Here is a 15,425-nt window from a genome sequence, read left to right as displayed (position 1 = left end):
CTCTTGATTAGATGTAATCGGCAGATGTAAATGTAAATTCGGGAGTATCACTGGGGAGGTACAGGACCGTCACCGTTTATGGTATATAAGTAGAAATGGTCTAGTAGGTAACGTGGGAAGCCTCATGAGGTTGTTTGTGGATGATGCTGCTATCTGTAGGATGGTTGCAATGCCAGATGATAGCGACTAGTCGCAGAGGGGCCTACAGGGGACGAAAGATTGATACAGGGACCGGCAGTTGGCACTGAACGTAAATAAATGTAAAATACTGGGTACAGATAGGTTTTTGTGCTGTTACAAAATTGATGAATAATCACTGGAAGTAGTAACAGCTGTAAAATGCCTGGGCGTGGTTGTTCGAGGCGACCTACAGTGAAATGATAATATAAAATTGTTGTAGGAGGGGCAGATGCCGGACTGAGATTCTTTGCAAGAGCCTTACGAAGTGTAGTATACGAAGGAGGTAACCGTAGAAAACAAACTATTGCAGTCTGCAACGCCTACTAGCTTTTATTGGTGTAAGAGGTAGAGAATATTCAAGAAAGAGCAGGGCCATTCTTCTGAGATCGTTTGGTTAGAGTTAGAGCGTTACACAGATGCTCCGTAATATACGTTCCTAGAGCAGTCGGGCAACGTATTACCACTTTCTCCCACGTATGTCTCGTGAAATGACCACAACAAGAAATGACAGAAATTAGGGTTCTTATGGAGGTTAACCTACAGACGTTCTTCCATTTCTCGATTGAAACGGGAGAGGAGGGGACTGACAGCGAAATCAGAAGTATCATTCACAACAAGCCAGAAGCTGTCCTGTGCAGTACGTGTGTGGATGCAGACTCAGATGTAGATCTGCAGATACGGTTACCTGTTGGCAGGAACCGGAGCGGCAACGGAGGGGCAAGGCCTCCGGCTACACGGTGGAGGCGGCGCTGTTCTTCGACGAGGCGGCCTACAAGCTGTTCGCGCCCTTCTTCCACAACAGCGACGAGAGACTGCGAGACATGCTGCTCGCCTACGTTAACGGGGTACGTACCAGCCTATAATGACGCAAACACAGGAGGCGTTTGTATCTCGTCCAGTGGATCGATCACTGTCTTATTGTCTCCATTTGAACAGACAGAATAAATATGTTCCGTACGACTGAAGACTTTAGATGTAGTCGTAGATTCTCATAAAACTTGTCTTGTATTCGCATCATGTCACCGCTAGGTCTTTTATCGTCTCCAAAGTACAAATATCTCCTCCCACAGCTGCCAAAAGCTCTTCGTTGGACGCAGAGCGTTTCCTGTGGTGTCACCGCCAGACACCACACTTGCTAGGTGGTAGCCTTTAAATCGGCCGCGGTCCGTTAGTATACGTCGGACCCGCGTGTCGCCACTATCAGTGATTGCAGACCGAGCGCCGCCACACGGCAGGTCTAGTCTAGAGAGACTTCCTAGCACTCGCCCTAGTTGTACAGCCGACTTTGCTAGCGATGGTTCACTGCCTAAATACGCTCTCATTTGCAGAGACGACAGTTTAGCATAGCCTTCAGCTACGTCATTTGCTACGACCTAGCAAGGCGCCATATTCAGTTACTATTCTGAACAGATAATGTTGTGAATCATGTGCCGTCTAGAGCGACGTTCATCCTTAATGGATTAAAGTTAAGTATCAAACTAATTACGTCCGCTATCTGAATTCTAATTCCTTGTCATGTTCCAGACCTCACGTCAGTATAGTTCTTCCCTCCTCACGCCAGCCTGCGTGAACTAAAACGCGTTCATTTCGGCCTCCTCTAGTAACACGGTGTTGGCTCTTCTGCCAACTACAACATTTCCCACCCAGAATTTCTTACCATTTCTGAGTAGGGCGTAATAACGGAATAAATATAGTCAATAGAGGAAATGTTCCAACAGTTAATAATGTAAATCCCACACTCCTGTCACTGTCAAATATTTTTGGATAAATAAATGGTGCTCATGAAACACGAATTTTTTCCTTTGCTTTCCGGACCTCTTCTTTGTAATTTTTCACATAGTTGTTGTAGGAGACCTAAATACTGTTCCCTAGATATCGCTTTACCCTTTGCAAGAAAATCGATGCACCAAAGAAAACACGGGTTATACCCGTTCCGGTGGATGAAATGGAAAAAATATTTTTCTTTTAGCAGGGCCATAGAGTTCCTTTCACCCAGTGATTTCATTGCTGTTTTGTTCCTGCTCTGAAGTGGTGGACTTACGTCTTGTCCATCGTAAAAGATTGTTACATAAAATCAGTTTGATTAGCCTACTTTGACATTTAGTTTTATGTATCCGCTTTTGGTTATAATTAGTGACGAAGAAAGCATACCGTTCTCTTTCTTCTAGTATGCGAGTGGATCCAAGTGTTTAGTACGGTTAACAGTCGATCATCCGGTTGTTCACACGTGTGGTCGTTGTTTTGGGAAGTTCTTCACGTTCATCGTCAGGAGTATTACTACACACTTAGTTCACACTCTAGTTTCTCGAAAGGAGGAAAATAAAGCATCGCTCGTTATAAACTACCTATATTGATTAAAATACACCGGTCAAACAGAATAATTTTTTGACGACCCAATACTCGATTTTTTCTGTTTGAACGAAACTTAGTCCGAATGCCTTCTTTAAAAAGCTGTACAAAAATCTATTACGTTGACCGCATTAATACTTGTCTAGTTTATTGTGCAAACTGTACCAACATGAAAAAATGGATACATACGCCATTGCTATACGAGGCCGAAAACTTTTCACGTAGCTAAGTTAAGATACGTTTTTGCTGATGCTATAACGCAACATTTTTTTTTTAAATGGCCAGTTTCAGCTTCATAGCCATTATAAAGCATTTGTATGTAAATGATCATATGTCTAATGTTTGTGACCTATTAATGAGCGGGCCGGGTGGCCGAGCGGTTCTAAGCGCTACAGTCTGGAACCGCGCGACCGCTGCGGTCGCAGGTTAGAATCCTGCCTCGGGCATGGATGTGTGTGATGTCCTTAGGTTAGTTAGGTTTAAGTAGTTCTAAGTTCTGTGGGACTGATGACCTCAGAAGTTAAGTCCCATAGTGCTCAGAGCCATTTGAATCATTTTGAACCTATAAATGAAATAAAACAATGTCAACGGATTGTCTACAAACAGCAGAACTACGAGCACTCCCAAGGAAATACTTGATAATGACTATGAGATTCAAAGTGTCTGACAGCAAATAAAAATGCCACTTCTAGTTACAGCCTCTACGAAAACATGTATTTAGTTCATCAGTATTCAATGGCTGTGAATCCACATTGAGCTAGTTCTAGCATTAGACTCCCAAAAAGAGAGCCAAGTGGTGGAAGGTCTAAATGGACTTTTATCCCTGTGCTGGCAGCTCTGAAGTAATGTAGTCTGAAGTATTTGACACTGCTTCTCGATTACTCTGTTTTTTTCTTAAACTGAAACACAGTCACGGTACAATAAGTGAAATAGTTCGTAAGCTGCCAGTATTGTGAGAAACTCGACAACTGAACAAGGTCCTTCAACCAGAAACCCCAAGAATCGGAAGCCGAATGGTCGTACGCAGTAGTAAAGTGTCCCAAAGCAGCGATGCGGTAAGAATCGGACTGCACTGGCCATGGCAGATATTCGTGGTCACTCAAGAGACGCCGAAAGCTGCTAAACGATTCGAAGTGAAACTGAACGGACGTTGTTGGTTCCCAAATACTGACCACAAGCAGTAATTGAGAGAACTATTGGACGAGTTGCGAACGTTTCCTGGCGGTGGCCGTGGAGTCTTTCCGAGCGTCTCGTAGCGCTGGCTGCAGTGTCTGTCAGTGACTGTGCCGTCTCCATATGTGTGTCTGACTCGGAGCCTGAGTCGCCGTTAGGTCGAGATGACAGGAAAATATCGACATTGAAGGAGTAGTCCTTCAGTCCTATAAGCAAACAATTATAAGCTTACAAGCTTAGGCCTTGTACCCCCACCATATGTACCCATTAATATCACTGGCATCTCATTGCTAGGCCGAACAGTTTTCCCTGAGTCCTCAAATGCGTAGCACTGTCTTCAAATGATAGTCACACAGTTGAAGCCCTCAGTGGCAGGTGGTGCGAGCGTTGGCCGGATGGTGCCGCAGTACCGACATGAGACTTGATTGGTGCGCAGGTGCAGGCGCTGTACCACCACCCCAGCCTGGGCGGTCGGGTGGAGATCTCTCTGGTGCGGCTGGAGCTGATGAGCAGCCAGCCCGCCGACCTGCCACACCACGACGGCGAGCGCGGCGCGCTGCTGGACTCCTTCTGCGCCTTCAGCGAGAAGCACAACCCCAAGGGCGACAGCGACCCCAACCACTGGGACATGGCGCTCTACGTCTCAGGGTGAGTACACGCCGGCTGGCCCCTAGCTACCTGTCCTCTTGCTACAGACGGCTCTTCTGCGACGCAGAGCAGTTGAACGGAATGGGCAGTGTGTTGAAAGGAGGGTATAAGATGAACATCAACACAAGCAAAACAAGGATAATGCAGTGTAGTCGAATTGAGTCGGGTGATGCTGGGGGAATTAGATTAGGAAATGAGACACTTAAAGTAGTAAAGGAGTTTTGCTATTTGGGGAGTAAAATAACTGATGATGGTCGAGGTAGAGAGGATATAAAATATAGACTGGCAATGGCAAGGAAAGCGTTTCTGAAGAAGAGAAATTTGTTAACATCAAGTATAGATTTGGTGTCAGGAAGTCGTTTCTGAAAGTATTTGTATGGAGTGTGGCCATGTATGGAGCTGAAACATGGACAATAAATAGTTTGGACAAGAAGAGAATAGAAGCTTTCGAAATGTGGTGCTACAGGAGAATGCTGAAGATTAAATGGGTAGATCATATAACTAATGAGGAGGTTCTGAATAGAACTGGGGAGAAGAGAAATTTGCAGCACAACTTGACAAGACGGAGGGACCGGTTGGTAGGACATGTTCTGAGGCATCGAGGGATCACAAATTTAGTATTGGAGGGCAGCGTGGAGGGTAAAAATCGTAGGGGGAGACCAAGAGATGAATACACTAAGCAGATTCAGAAGGATGTAGGTTGCAGTAGGTACTGGGAGATGAAGAATCTTGCACAGGATAGGGTAGCATGGAGAGCTGCATCAAACCAGTCTCAGGACTGAAGAGCACAACAACAACAACAACAACAACAAGGCGATAGGTGACTGTTTAATTACACTGAGCAGGTGCAGAGAAAGTTGTCCTTCTCTCCTTTATTTAAATGCGTCGATAATTTCTAGTATGAGTTTTCGCACGTTCGCCGGTTTTACATGTTCTCAGCAATGAAATACCCTACATAGGCAAAAACAAATTGCATTAGTTCCTTGTGGAAGTTCGCTTCTTAATACAAACACACTTCCAACATATACTATACATTTAGCTTGTCGAGAAAAAATACAGAGAGGTCCAAAAAAATGTACCCACTGTTTAAAAGTCCATAACTGGCAAACTCATTGACGGAGTTGTTTCATCTTTAGAAAACACTGTTATCCTACACAGAGAAGACAAAGGGCGTAGATTAGATCTGTGGGAAGAGTTACAAATTTTCAAACATCTTGAGCTCAAGGACGGTAATATACTGAACGACCAGTTGAACCTTGCTTGAAGACAATTTTTCGAAGGCTTTAAACCTGTACTGTTTACGGTATAACATTAATGCTGGTAACCTTAGTGGTTTATTTCCTCAGGAAATTTTGTTTTTCCTGTGAATGTGTATTAACAGGATCGTGTACCAGTGTTTGTAATTCTTTCTTGACAAGAGCCATTATTGTCAATTTTAAAGTTCTAACTCTATACCGTTTGTGGGCCTCACTGATAGAGTAATGTAATTTTTTTATATTTTGGCTGTATATGCCACTGGCGTAAGCGCCACCTGCCTTTTTTGATCTGTAACTACATTATTTGTACCAATGCTCCCATACTGTTATAACGGGAGTGTTAATTTCCTTCCTTTTTTATTGTTACTCTACCTAAGGACGTTATTAATACTGATAATTTACACGTTGCCTTTGTACGCCAATTGGCACATGTTTCTCGGCACGAGCGCCACCTGCCCTGTTTTCAGAGTAACTACGCTCGCCGATTACACTCAGTCGGTTGTGAGCTCTGCAAGATCCATGAGCTATTTTATATTAACGTGACAAACCCTAATTCTAGGGCTATGTTTTATTTTTGACACATGGATCTATGCCGACAATTGTAAAAACGGCGATGGTAAATTAGTCCTTACTAACGTAAAATTGTAAGTGCCGGTCGTCGTTATCATACTTCCGTAATGCAAGAGTTCTCTAATTTGTCTTAAAATTTATTCTTGGTTTATAAGTTTCATACTTTTCTAATTTAAGCTATGATGTTCATTGTCCTTAGGTTGCCTTCTGAAGAAGACAAATTTATATTTGTCGAAACGTAGGTAAAGAACTTCTTTATCCATTGCAACTGATCGGCTGTTTATAATTTTATTACTTTGGTAGTGTAATAGTTTGTAGTTCCGGCAATCGCCACACAAGCTTTGTACATTCCACGATTGCTACACGCAATGAACGAGGACGACCCAGATCGTAGAATGGTGTACTGCGAGTGGTTTACAAACATGGTGCGCAACGATTACGAGTTTGCAGAGATGATTGTGTGGTCTGATGAGGCACAGTTCAAACTCAATGGTACAGTAAATCGCCAAGGTTGCATCTACTGGGCCGCCGAAAATACGAACGTCCATGTAGACTAAGCCGTGAATTTGCCAGGAGTAAATGTGTGGTGTGGGTTGTCTTACCGGGGCTTGATTGGGCCATTCTTCTTTGACGGCACAGTTACCGGTGAGGTGTACCTTCAGGAGCTTCAGACATCCATTTTGCCTGCCATCCGAGACTTGTATGGAGACGAAAGAGTTCACTTTCAACAAGATGGTGCCCCAGCCCACTACCAAAATCGTGTTAGGGCGTATCTCGACGAAAATCTACCAGGTAGATGGATAGGCCGTAGAGGTGCTGTGGAGTATCCACCACGTTCCCCAGACCTAACTCCTCTGGACTTCTACCTGTAGGGAACACTAAAGGACATCGTTCATCGACAAAAGACACGCTTATTGGATGAACTTCGAGAATCCATCGTACATTCACGTGCAAATATCCAACTGAACACGTTGCAGTCAGTAGTTCGTGCTGCAGTTCGGCGGCATAGTTTGTGTCTGGATGTTAATGGTGACCATTTCGAACACCTACAGTGATATCTTTAAGTTGGACTTTAAGCTACACTTTCACCAAAAATGAGACAACTCCGTCAATTAGTTTGCAAGTTATGGACTTTTAAACAGTGGATACATTTTTTTGGACCCCTCTGTATACAGGGTGAGTCACCTAACGTTACCGCTGGATATATTTCGTAAACCACATTAAATACTGACGAATCGATTCCACAGACCGAACGTGAGGAGAGGGGCTAGTGTAATTGGTTAATACAAACCATAAAAAAATGCATAGAAGTATGTTTTTTAACACAAACCTACGTTTTTTTAAATGGAACCCCGTTAGTTTAGTCAGCACATCTGAACATATAAACAAATACGTAATCAGTGCCGTTTGTTGCATTGTAAAATGTTAAATAAATCCGGAGATATTCTAACCTAAAGTTGACGCTTGAGTACCACTCCTCCGCTGTTCGATCGTGTGTATCGGAGAGCACCGAATTACGTAGGGATCCAAAGGGAACGGTGATGGACCTTAGCTACAGAAGAGACGGGAACAGTACATTACGTCCACATGCTAACACCTTTTTATTGGTCTTTTTCACATGTACATTACCATGAGGGGTGAGGTACACGTGCACACGTGGTTTCCGTTTTCAATTACGGAGTGGAATAGAGTGTGTACCGACATGTCAGGGCAATAGATGTTCAATGTTTTGGCCATCATTTGCTGCACACAATTGCAATCTCTGGCGTAATGAATGTCGTACACGCCGCAGTACATCTGGTGTAATGTCGCCGCAGGCTGCCACAGTACGTTGTTTCATATCCTCTGGGGTTGTAGGTACATCACGGTACACATTTTCCTTTAACGTACCCCACAGAAAGAAGTCCAGAGGTGTAAGATCAGGAGAACGGGCTGGCCAATTTATGCGTCCTTCACGTCCTATGAAACGCCCGTCGAACGTGTACCTCACCCCTCATGGTAATGTACATGTGCGTCAGTGAAAAAGACCAATAAAAAGGTCTTAGCATGTGGACGTAATGTACTGTTCCAGTCTCTTCTGTACCTAAGGTCCATCACCGTTCCCTTTGGATCCCTACGTAATTCGGTGCTCTCCGATACACACGATCGAACAGCGGAGGAGTGGTACTCAAGCGTCAACTTTAGGTTAAAATATCTCCGGATGGAATTAACATTTTACAATGCAACAAACTGCACTGATTACGTATTTGTTTATATGTTCAGATGTGCTAAGAAAACTAAAGGGGTTCCATATAAAAAAAAACGTAGGTTTGTGTTAAAAAAACATACTTCCGTGCATTTTTTATGGTTTGTATTAACCAATTACACTAGCCCCTCTCCTCACGGTCGGCCTGTGGAATCGATTCGTCAGTATTTGACGTGGTTTAAGAAATATATCCAGCGGTAATGTTAGGTGACTCACCCTGTATACACCGATCAGGCAGAACATTTTGACCACCGACTTGCTATCGACATAAACCCGTCCAGGCGACAGCAGCGTCACCTGGCGCTGAATGAAGCTAGTCACACACACGCACGGTGCATGTAGTATCAGTGAGCGTGCTGTCCATGTGTAGAAGGGGGGAGGCGCGATCTTTGTGAGTTTGACCGAGGGCAGATTGTGGAAATAATAACTGGACACGACAAGGCTATTGTTATAACGTAAATCGTGACCAAAACAGACACCATCCGTATGACAACCATTGGCAGAATAATAGTTATAGAGAAAGATCGCTGTTCCATAGTAATGAATGTGACAGAGACATATGAAACATCCCCTTAGAACAATTATACAAGACTGTGCTTAAACTGACACACAATATTTTTAGCGCAACGCAATCTGACTTTCAAAAATCCCTACAAAAGAATGGCCCTGACTAACATTAAACTATACCTTTCACAAATCACTTACCTTCACAAATCACTTACCTCACAAAAATCTTCGTTACTCAAGCTACTGAAATACAGCGAGCGCCACTACTGCCAGCTAAATAAAAGATTCAAACTACAGAAGGCACTAACTACTAATAGGCATAGTTAGCAAATGAAAGATTTTAATAGAGAACAAACAATGTATTAACTTAATAATCATAATATGTATGCCATCCAGTCTTACAAATTTCAAATCTCCGCCATCTCTCTCCCCACATCCACCACTGCTGGCGGCTCACCTCCAACTGCCCAACGCTACGCGCTGTTCACATCCAGCTGCCGCTGCCCAACACTACAATGGCATACAACAATGCAAACTAGCCACAGACTGCACACAGCACAGCCAGTGATTTTCATACAGAGAGCGCTACGTGGCGGCGGCGACAGCCAGTGATTTTCATACAGAGAGCGCTACGTGGCGGCGGCGACAGCCAGTGATTTTCATACAGAGAGCGCTACGTGGCGGCGTTACCAATATAAGAACCTAAACAGCCCACTTACAGAGTCCTGTGGTGACTGTTTTCAAGACGTCGCGAAACCAAGGTGAAACGACAACCAGATGCAATTAGAATTATATTAAGACCATCAGTTGCTCACAGGCGTTGATATATATCAACGAGGACAGGTGAAAATGTGTGCCCCGACCGAGACGAACGCGGACTCTCCTGCTTACATGGCAGACGCACTATCCATCTGAGCCACCGAGGGCACAGAGGACAGCGTGGCCGCAGGGACTATCTCGTTCACGCCTCCCGCGAGACCTACATTCTCACCTTGTATGTCCACACACTACATTCGCAGTGTCCCACCACAACACACTCATTACTCGTGGAAGACATTCTTACCAAGTCCCATAAGAGTTCGGGGAATATGTGTGCATCCGCACAGAAGAAGAAGGTCATGGCCGGTATTGCCAGAACTACATATTTATACGGATATGGTGTCTGTTCTTTCGGACATGTCCGAAAGAACAGACACCATATCCATATAACAACCAGATGTCGTGAGGTTGGGCGGCTACCCCTCATTACAGATGTTGGGCGTCGTAGGCTGGGCAGACTGGTAAAACAGGACAGGCGGCGAACTGTGGCGGAACAAACGTCATACTTTAATGCTGGTCAGAGTAGGAGTGTGTCCGAACACACAGTGAACCGAACACTCCTAACGATGGGCCTCCTTAGCCAACGACCCATGCATGTGACAATATTAACACCACGATTCGCCAGCTACGGTTAAAATGGGCACGTGACCAGTTTTATGGATGACATGATGTATGTCGAGAAAAACGGCATCAGAAAAATCACAGAAAATATGCCGCAAAAAGCGACAACAATGCTTAAAAACAAGCTATAATGCTGTAATTTTTCCTCCTATCTATGTAATTATGTAATTAGTAGTTCTCAATTCGTTCGAGCAATCAATCATTCATAATAGGAAACACAATCATAACTCAGTCACTGAAAATGATTCAGAAATTTTACTTGTTAGAATGAAATCAGGCGATGATTCTTCTTCTCTGCAGGCTCGTGCTTTGCGGCAGTCCGCTAATCTATACAAATAAAATGCCTCGTATTTTTGGGAGCGTTGTATAATCAGTCGGGAAGCCTCAGATCAAGCGGATATTTGGCTTTGATGAAGTTCAAACTTCCGAAGAAGTAATGGAGCTCTTGGATTATTAAATGCAGGTTCGTATCCAGTCTTTCGGAAGTTTCCTTCTGATTAACAACTACGCAATATATCGATGAATATCATTAATTCTCAAATGTCATATACACACCTTTTGTATGAAGGAGCAATATATATATATATATATATATATATATATATATATATATATATATATATATATATCCCTTTCAATCGTACAATTTCGTATCACTTATCTTTTGTCATAAATCTCAATATTCAGATTACAATTCTTCAAACAATACTCAGGCTAATCGGCACAAAGATAATCCCGGAAGCTTTTTTCTAACAACCACCAGAGAGAGTACTCCAAAGAATACTTATGCGCTCATGGCATAAACTACTTTGCGCATGGATTCTGCGAGTATGAAGATAGAAAATTAGTAAACGTCATTCAAGGGTAGAATTGTATCAGAATAAGTCATCGAATATAAAGAGATATTACAATGCTATAATGATAATAATAAATAAGATAGTATGAAAGTATCCACAGAAAACTATATTAAAAAAGCAAACACTACAAATCTGATAATGTGTTACAGTGTTTGTATAACTGTGCTATTTTCTGCGTGTTTTAGATTTAAAGAACCTACTGATGAAGGCGATATTTGTCACTGAAATTATTTGGGGGATAAATAAGTAAATAAATAAAAAAGTGTTTTGCATCATGGCGGACATACAATTATCATGTTGATGTAACATGGTGTAAGAACAGAGGTCGTTAAAAGCCCTTAACAGGCAGGGATCGGAGACGGGTTGTCACGCCTTATTAATGATAATCGCTTTGAAACCCGACAGGAATTTCTGCTGTAAGTGAGTGCAGCTACACGTCAACTAGTTTCCAAAGGAACATTAACAAGAGAATTGCCTGTAATGGACGTTTGGAATAGGACACCTTGTAGAAGGCCATTGCTCACAGTGGCATATAAAGCAGAAAAGGGTCATTAGATGAGTGGAGGCGCGTAATGTTGTCTAATGACACGAAAAATTGTCAAATGATACAAGATGTTGAGTGCACCGACGACCCAATAGTCGTTTAATCGTCTGTGCGTGGAGAGTGTAATTCGAGCCAGAGGTGATTCTATCATGTTTTGGTGGTGGTTTTAGTACCACTGTGAAAATCCTCTTATTTTGGACGCTGTTTATTTTGTTTCTTTAATAATGTGTTTGAATTCTGCAGTTAGGATAATGAATTCGCTCTCTTAAGCAGCAATATAGACGACTATCGTGGCGAGTAAGAAAGCATTTCTCACAGTTGGAAAGCAGGCTGCTAGGCTGTTAAGCGACGTTTAATTATAATAACAATTCTAATAAAGTGTACGAAGAACGTTGTGTTTTAATAAATTTGCGATACTTCGTGTGGCGTTAGAAAGACGTCATGTGTACATCTAGCCCTGCGAGCAGCTACTTGTGTGAGAGGGCGCCGAATCGAGAGCTAACCAAAGTCAACAGCAGCTCCTGCGATTGTCGATATTGCGTGTGACGTCAAAATGACATTGTGATTGCAGGAAGTCTTGTGAAATGAGTATTATCCGATTGATTAACAGTGTGTTTCCGCGATTTCTGTTGAGTTGTTTAAATTTTCTGCACGATGTTTCGACGACCGACCCAGCTAACTTATTCAGGTGCTACGAGTTGTGCTGTTATGTGTACTCACTGCCTGGATTCCAACAAGACTGTGAACTATTGTTGGTCTCACACCGCTATTATAGCCGAGTTCGATTCCCGAAGCTACTTACGCCCTTTGACCCTCTTCTTCCTCAGAGGTGTCACTGGTATTCCGTGAAAGGCGTAGCCTCTCAACGTTTTCAAACTCTGGTGGATGTGTTGGCTGGCGAGATCAAAGGGCTTAGTGGGTGTCCTGCATTGAACTATTCTATAAATGGCGGCGCGAGACCAACGTTAGTTTACAGTCAGTCTGCATCCCAAGCAGTGGGTACACATAACAGCAGATGTCGCAGTGTTTGAAGAAGACGGCTGTCTAATTCGTCGAAATACTGTGCAGAAAATGGAAACAACAATTCGGTCGAACACCAGGAAGCACACTATTAATTGCATGAACCAGGATTTTCAGGAAACATTCTCGGTAACCAACTTTCGTCCTTTCTCCTACATCTTCACAAAAAAATGGTTCAAATGGCTCTGAGCACTATGGGACTCAACATCTTAGGTCATAAGTCCCCTAGAACTTAGAACTACTTAAAACTAACTAACCTAAGGACATCACACACATCCATGCCCGAGGCAGGATTCGAACCCGCGACCGTAGCAGTCCCGCGGTTCCGGACTGCAGCGCCAGAACCGCTAGACCACCGCGACCGGCTACATCTTCACGATGAGCGTGAGTGGACACTCGCGTGATCCAAAATAACAATAGGTGTGATCCTAAGACTGCACCTATTCCACTTGGATTGGCCCTTCTTAAGCACTGAGCTTAATTCCACAGAAACTTTTAAGAGTGCTCGGAACAACGGGTGAAAAGTAGTAAGGGGAATCCCCCGTAATTTTGTAGTTTTGCGGTATCTAATCAGCAATGGGTATGGCATACCTGAAGAAATTTGTGGACCCTCTTCCTCGCCGAGATGAAACCGTTATGGAGGCCGGAGCTGGTGTTGCAGGGTATTACCATGATGTCTGCAGGGGCTTACTAATTCTTTTGCCGTTGTGATTAATTTCTGGAAAGGAGGAAGTTGAACAGATAAAAGTGTCGCAGCGTGCAAGCAGTGGGGAAAATATTTTAACATTTAGTACTGTCAATACAGTAGTCAACGCAGCAACGCAGAGACGAACGTTTTGCAATTTGTATTGTTCAGAGATAAAGTCTCATTCAACCGTGATAGGGTTAATAACTGCCGCTGCAGCCATATCTAAGCGACAAAATTTCATCTTCCAAGCTCGTCTCAGATCACCAGCAGAGATTCTTTATCCTCTTGGGCGCTGCGGTTGTCCAAGAGCAACTGATGGGACGTTATTTGCGATCGCCTACTTTGAATGGTGCACTCTACCTGATGTTCATTTGCTATGTGGTGACACAGTTGTTGCTCAGTGTAACTCTTCTTGTCAGTCGGAGAATGTGCTTATGAAATGACCGTGCACAGCACCACTTCAGTATTATTGACCATGAGTGCGTCGCGGAGATGTACTCACTGTACATGATTGCTGGCATCGGTCGACACGATAATGTACGGTCGCAAGAACACCGGGCTCTGGACTATCACGTGGCACTACCGTCGTGTTCGACGTATGTCTCTGGCACATCGTACTGCATATTCAGCAGCAATTTAAGTAGCAGTTGGCACCACACTGACACAGTTAACTATTACAAATCGATTATTTCAAGGACAGGGGTAGAGGTCTGTTGTTTTTTGTGATAAAACCTGGTTCTTCCGTGGTGCCATTGATGATCGCGTGTTGGTTAAAAAGAAGTCAGTTGAACGCCTGTAACCAACCTGTCTGTGTGCTTGACACACTGGACCTGCACCTGGAGTTACGGTCTGGGATGCGACTTTGTATGACAGCAGGAGCACTCTTGTGGTTATCCAACGCATTCTGACTGCAAATTTGTACGTCAGTCTGATGATTCGACATGTGCTGCCATGCATGAACAGCCGTCCAGGAGGTGTTTTCCAAGAGGATAAAGCTCAACCACAACCAGCTGTTGTAACCCACCATACTCTACAGAGAGTGGACAGGTTGCCTTGACCTGCTCGACCACCAGATCTGTCTGCAGTAGAGCACAAATGGAACATCATCGGACGAGAACTCCAGCGTCGTCGACAAACAGCATTAACCGTCCCTGTATTGACTGATGAAGTGCAACAGGCATGAAACTCCATCCCACAAACTGACATCTGGCACCTGTACATCACACTCCATGCACGTTTGCATGCTTGACTTCAACATTCTGACTGTTACACCGGTTATTATTGTACCAGAATTTCACATTTGCAGTGGCTTTTCTAGCGCTTGCATTAAACTGTGCTCCTGCAAGATGTTTCGTCCGTCAGGGTAATATGTTTGGCGAAACTAAAATATTGTCCCACGCTTCGACTTACTTGGATCCTGTTATTGAAGGAGCAGTATAAATTAGAATCTGCGAGAACAGTTTCAACCGGGACAGAGACTATAACGTTAGTAGTGCTTGGAAGCGGGCTCTTGACACTGAGGAGACACAGAGAAACGCGCTGAACTGTTTATGTTCCTACGAGAGCGCTGTTACCACCGTTCAGACATTGGACCAATTTATGGCAGGATGACGTAATGATGATAAACCTCGACCGATCACAAGACGTCTATAGACTATGAATGGTCACCACAACGGGAACCATGACAATTCACTGTCCCCGACGAAGACGGTGCAAGATTTCTCCGAAAGCTCGAGATTTTACCCAGATTTGACGCGACAAGTAAACTGAGAACATTTGTACGCAGAAGGGGGGTATTGGCCGTCGTCGGTATTAAAAGCTGATATGAGCGTAAGTGATTGCTGTCAGATATAAGTTGTTTACGTCAGTATAGCACCAAATATTCTTTTCTGACCACTGTTTCCGTATCTCAGTTTAGGATTTTCTACAATTAGTATTATTTTGTCCC

The 15,425-nt window shown here is 43.6% G+C and overlaps 1 protein-coding gene across 1 annotated transcript in view; it reads left to right on the top strand.

The window, feature by feature from the left end:
• The window catches only part of LOC126188671 (A disintegrin and metalloproteinase with thrombospondin motifs adt-2-like), a 204,890-nt gene that overhangs the window by 72,922 nt on the left and 116,543 nt on the right, over positions 1-15,425 (top strand). The window contains exons 6-7 of the mRNA XM_049930276.1: positions 876-1,025; positions 4,139-4,350. Of these exons, the coding sequence (XP_049786233.1) occupies positions 876-1,025; positions 4,139-4,350 (362 nt within the window). The remainder of the gene's footprint in view (positions 1-875; positions 1,026-4,138; positions 4,351-15,425) is intronic.

This window comes from Schistocerca cancellata, chromosome 5 (genome assembly GCF_023864275.1).
Source record: "Schistocerca cancellata isolate TAMUIC-IGC-003103 chromosome 5, iqSchCanc2.1, whole genome shotgun sequence".
Lineage (NCBI taxonomy): Eukaryota > Metazoa > Arthropoda > Insecta > Orthoptera > Acrididae > Schistocerca > Schistocerca cancellata.
Note: the sequence above shows the minus strand (reverse complement) of the source record. Positions and strands in the feature narration are given on the sequence as shown.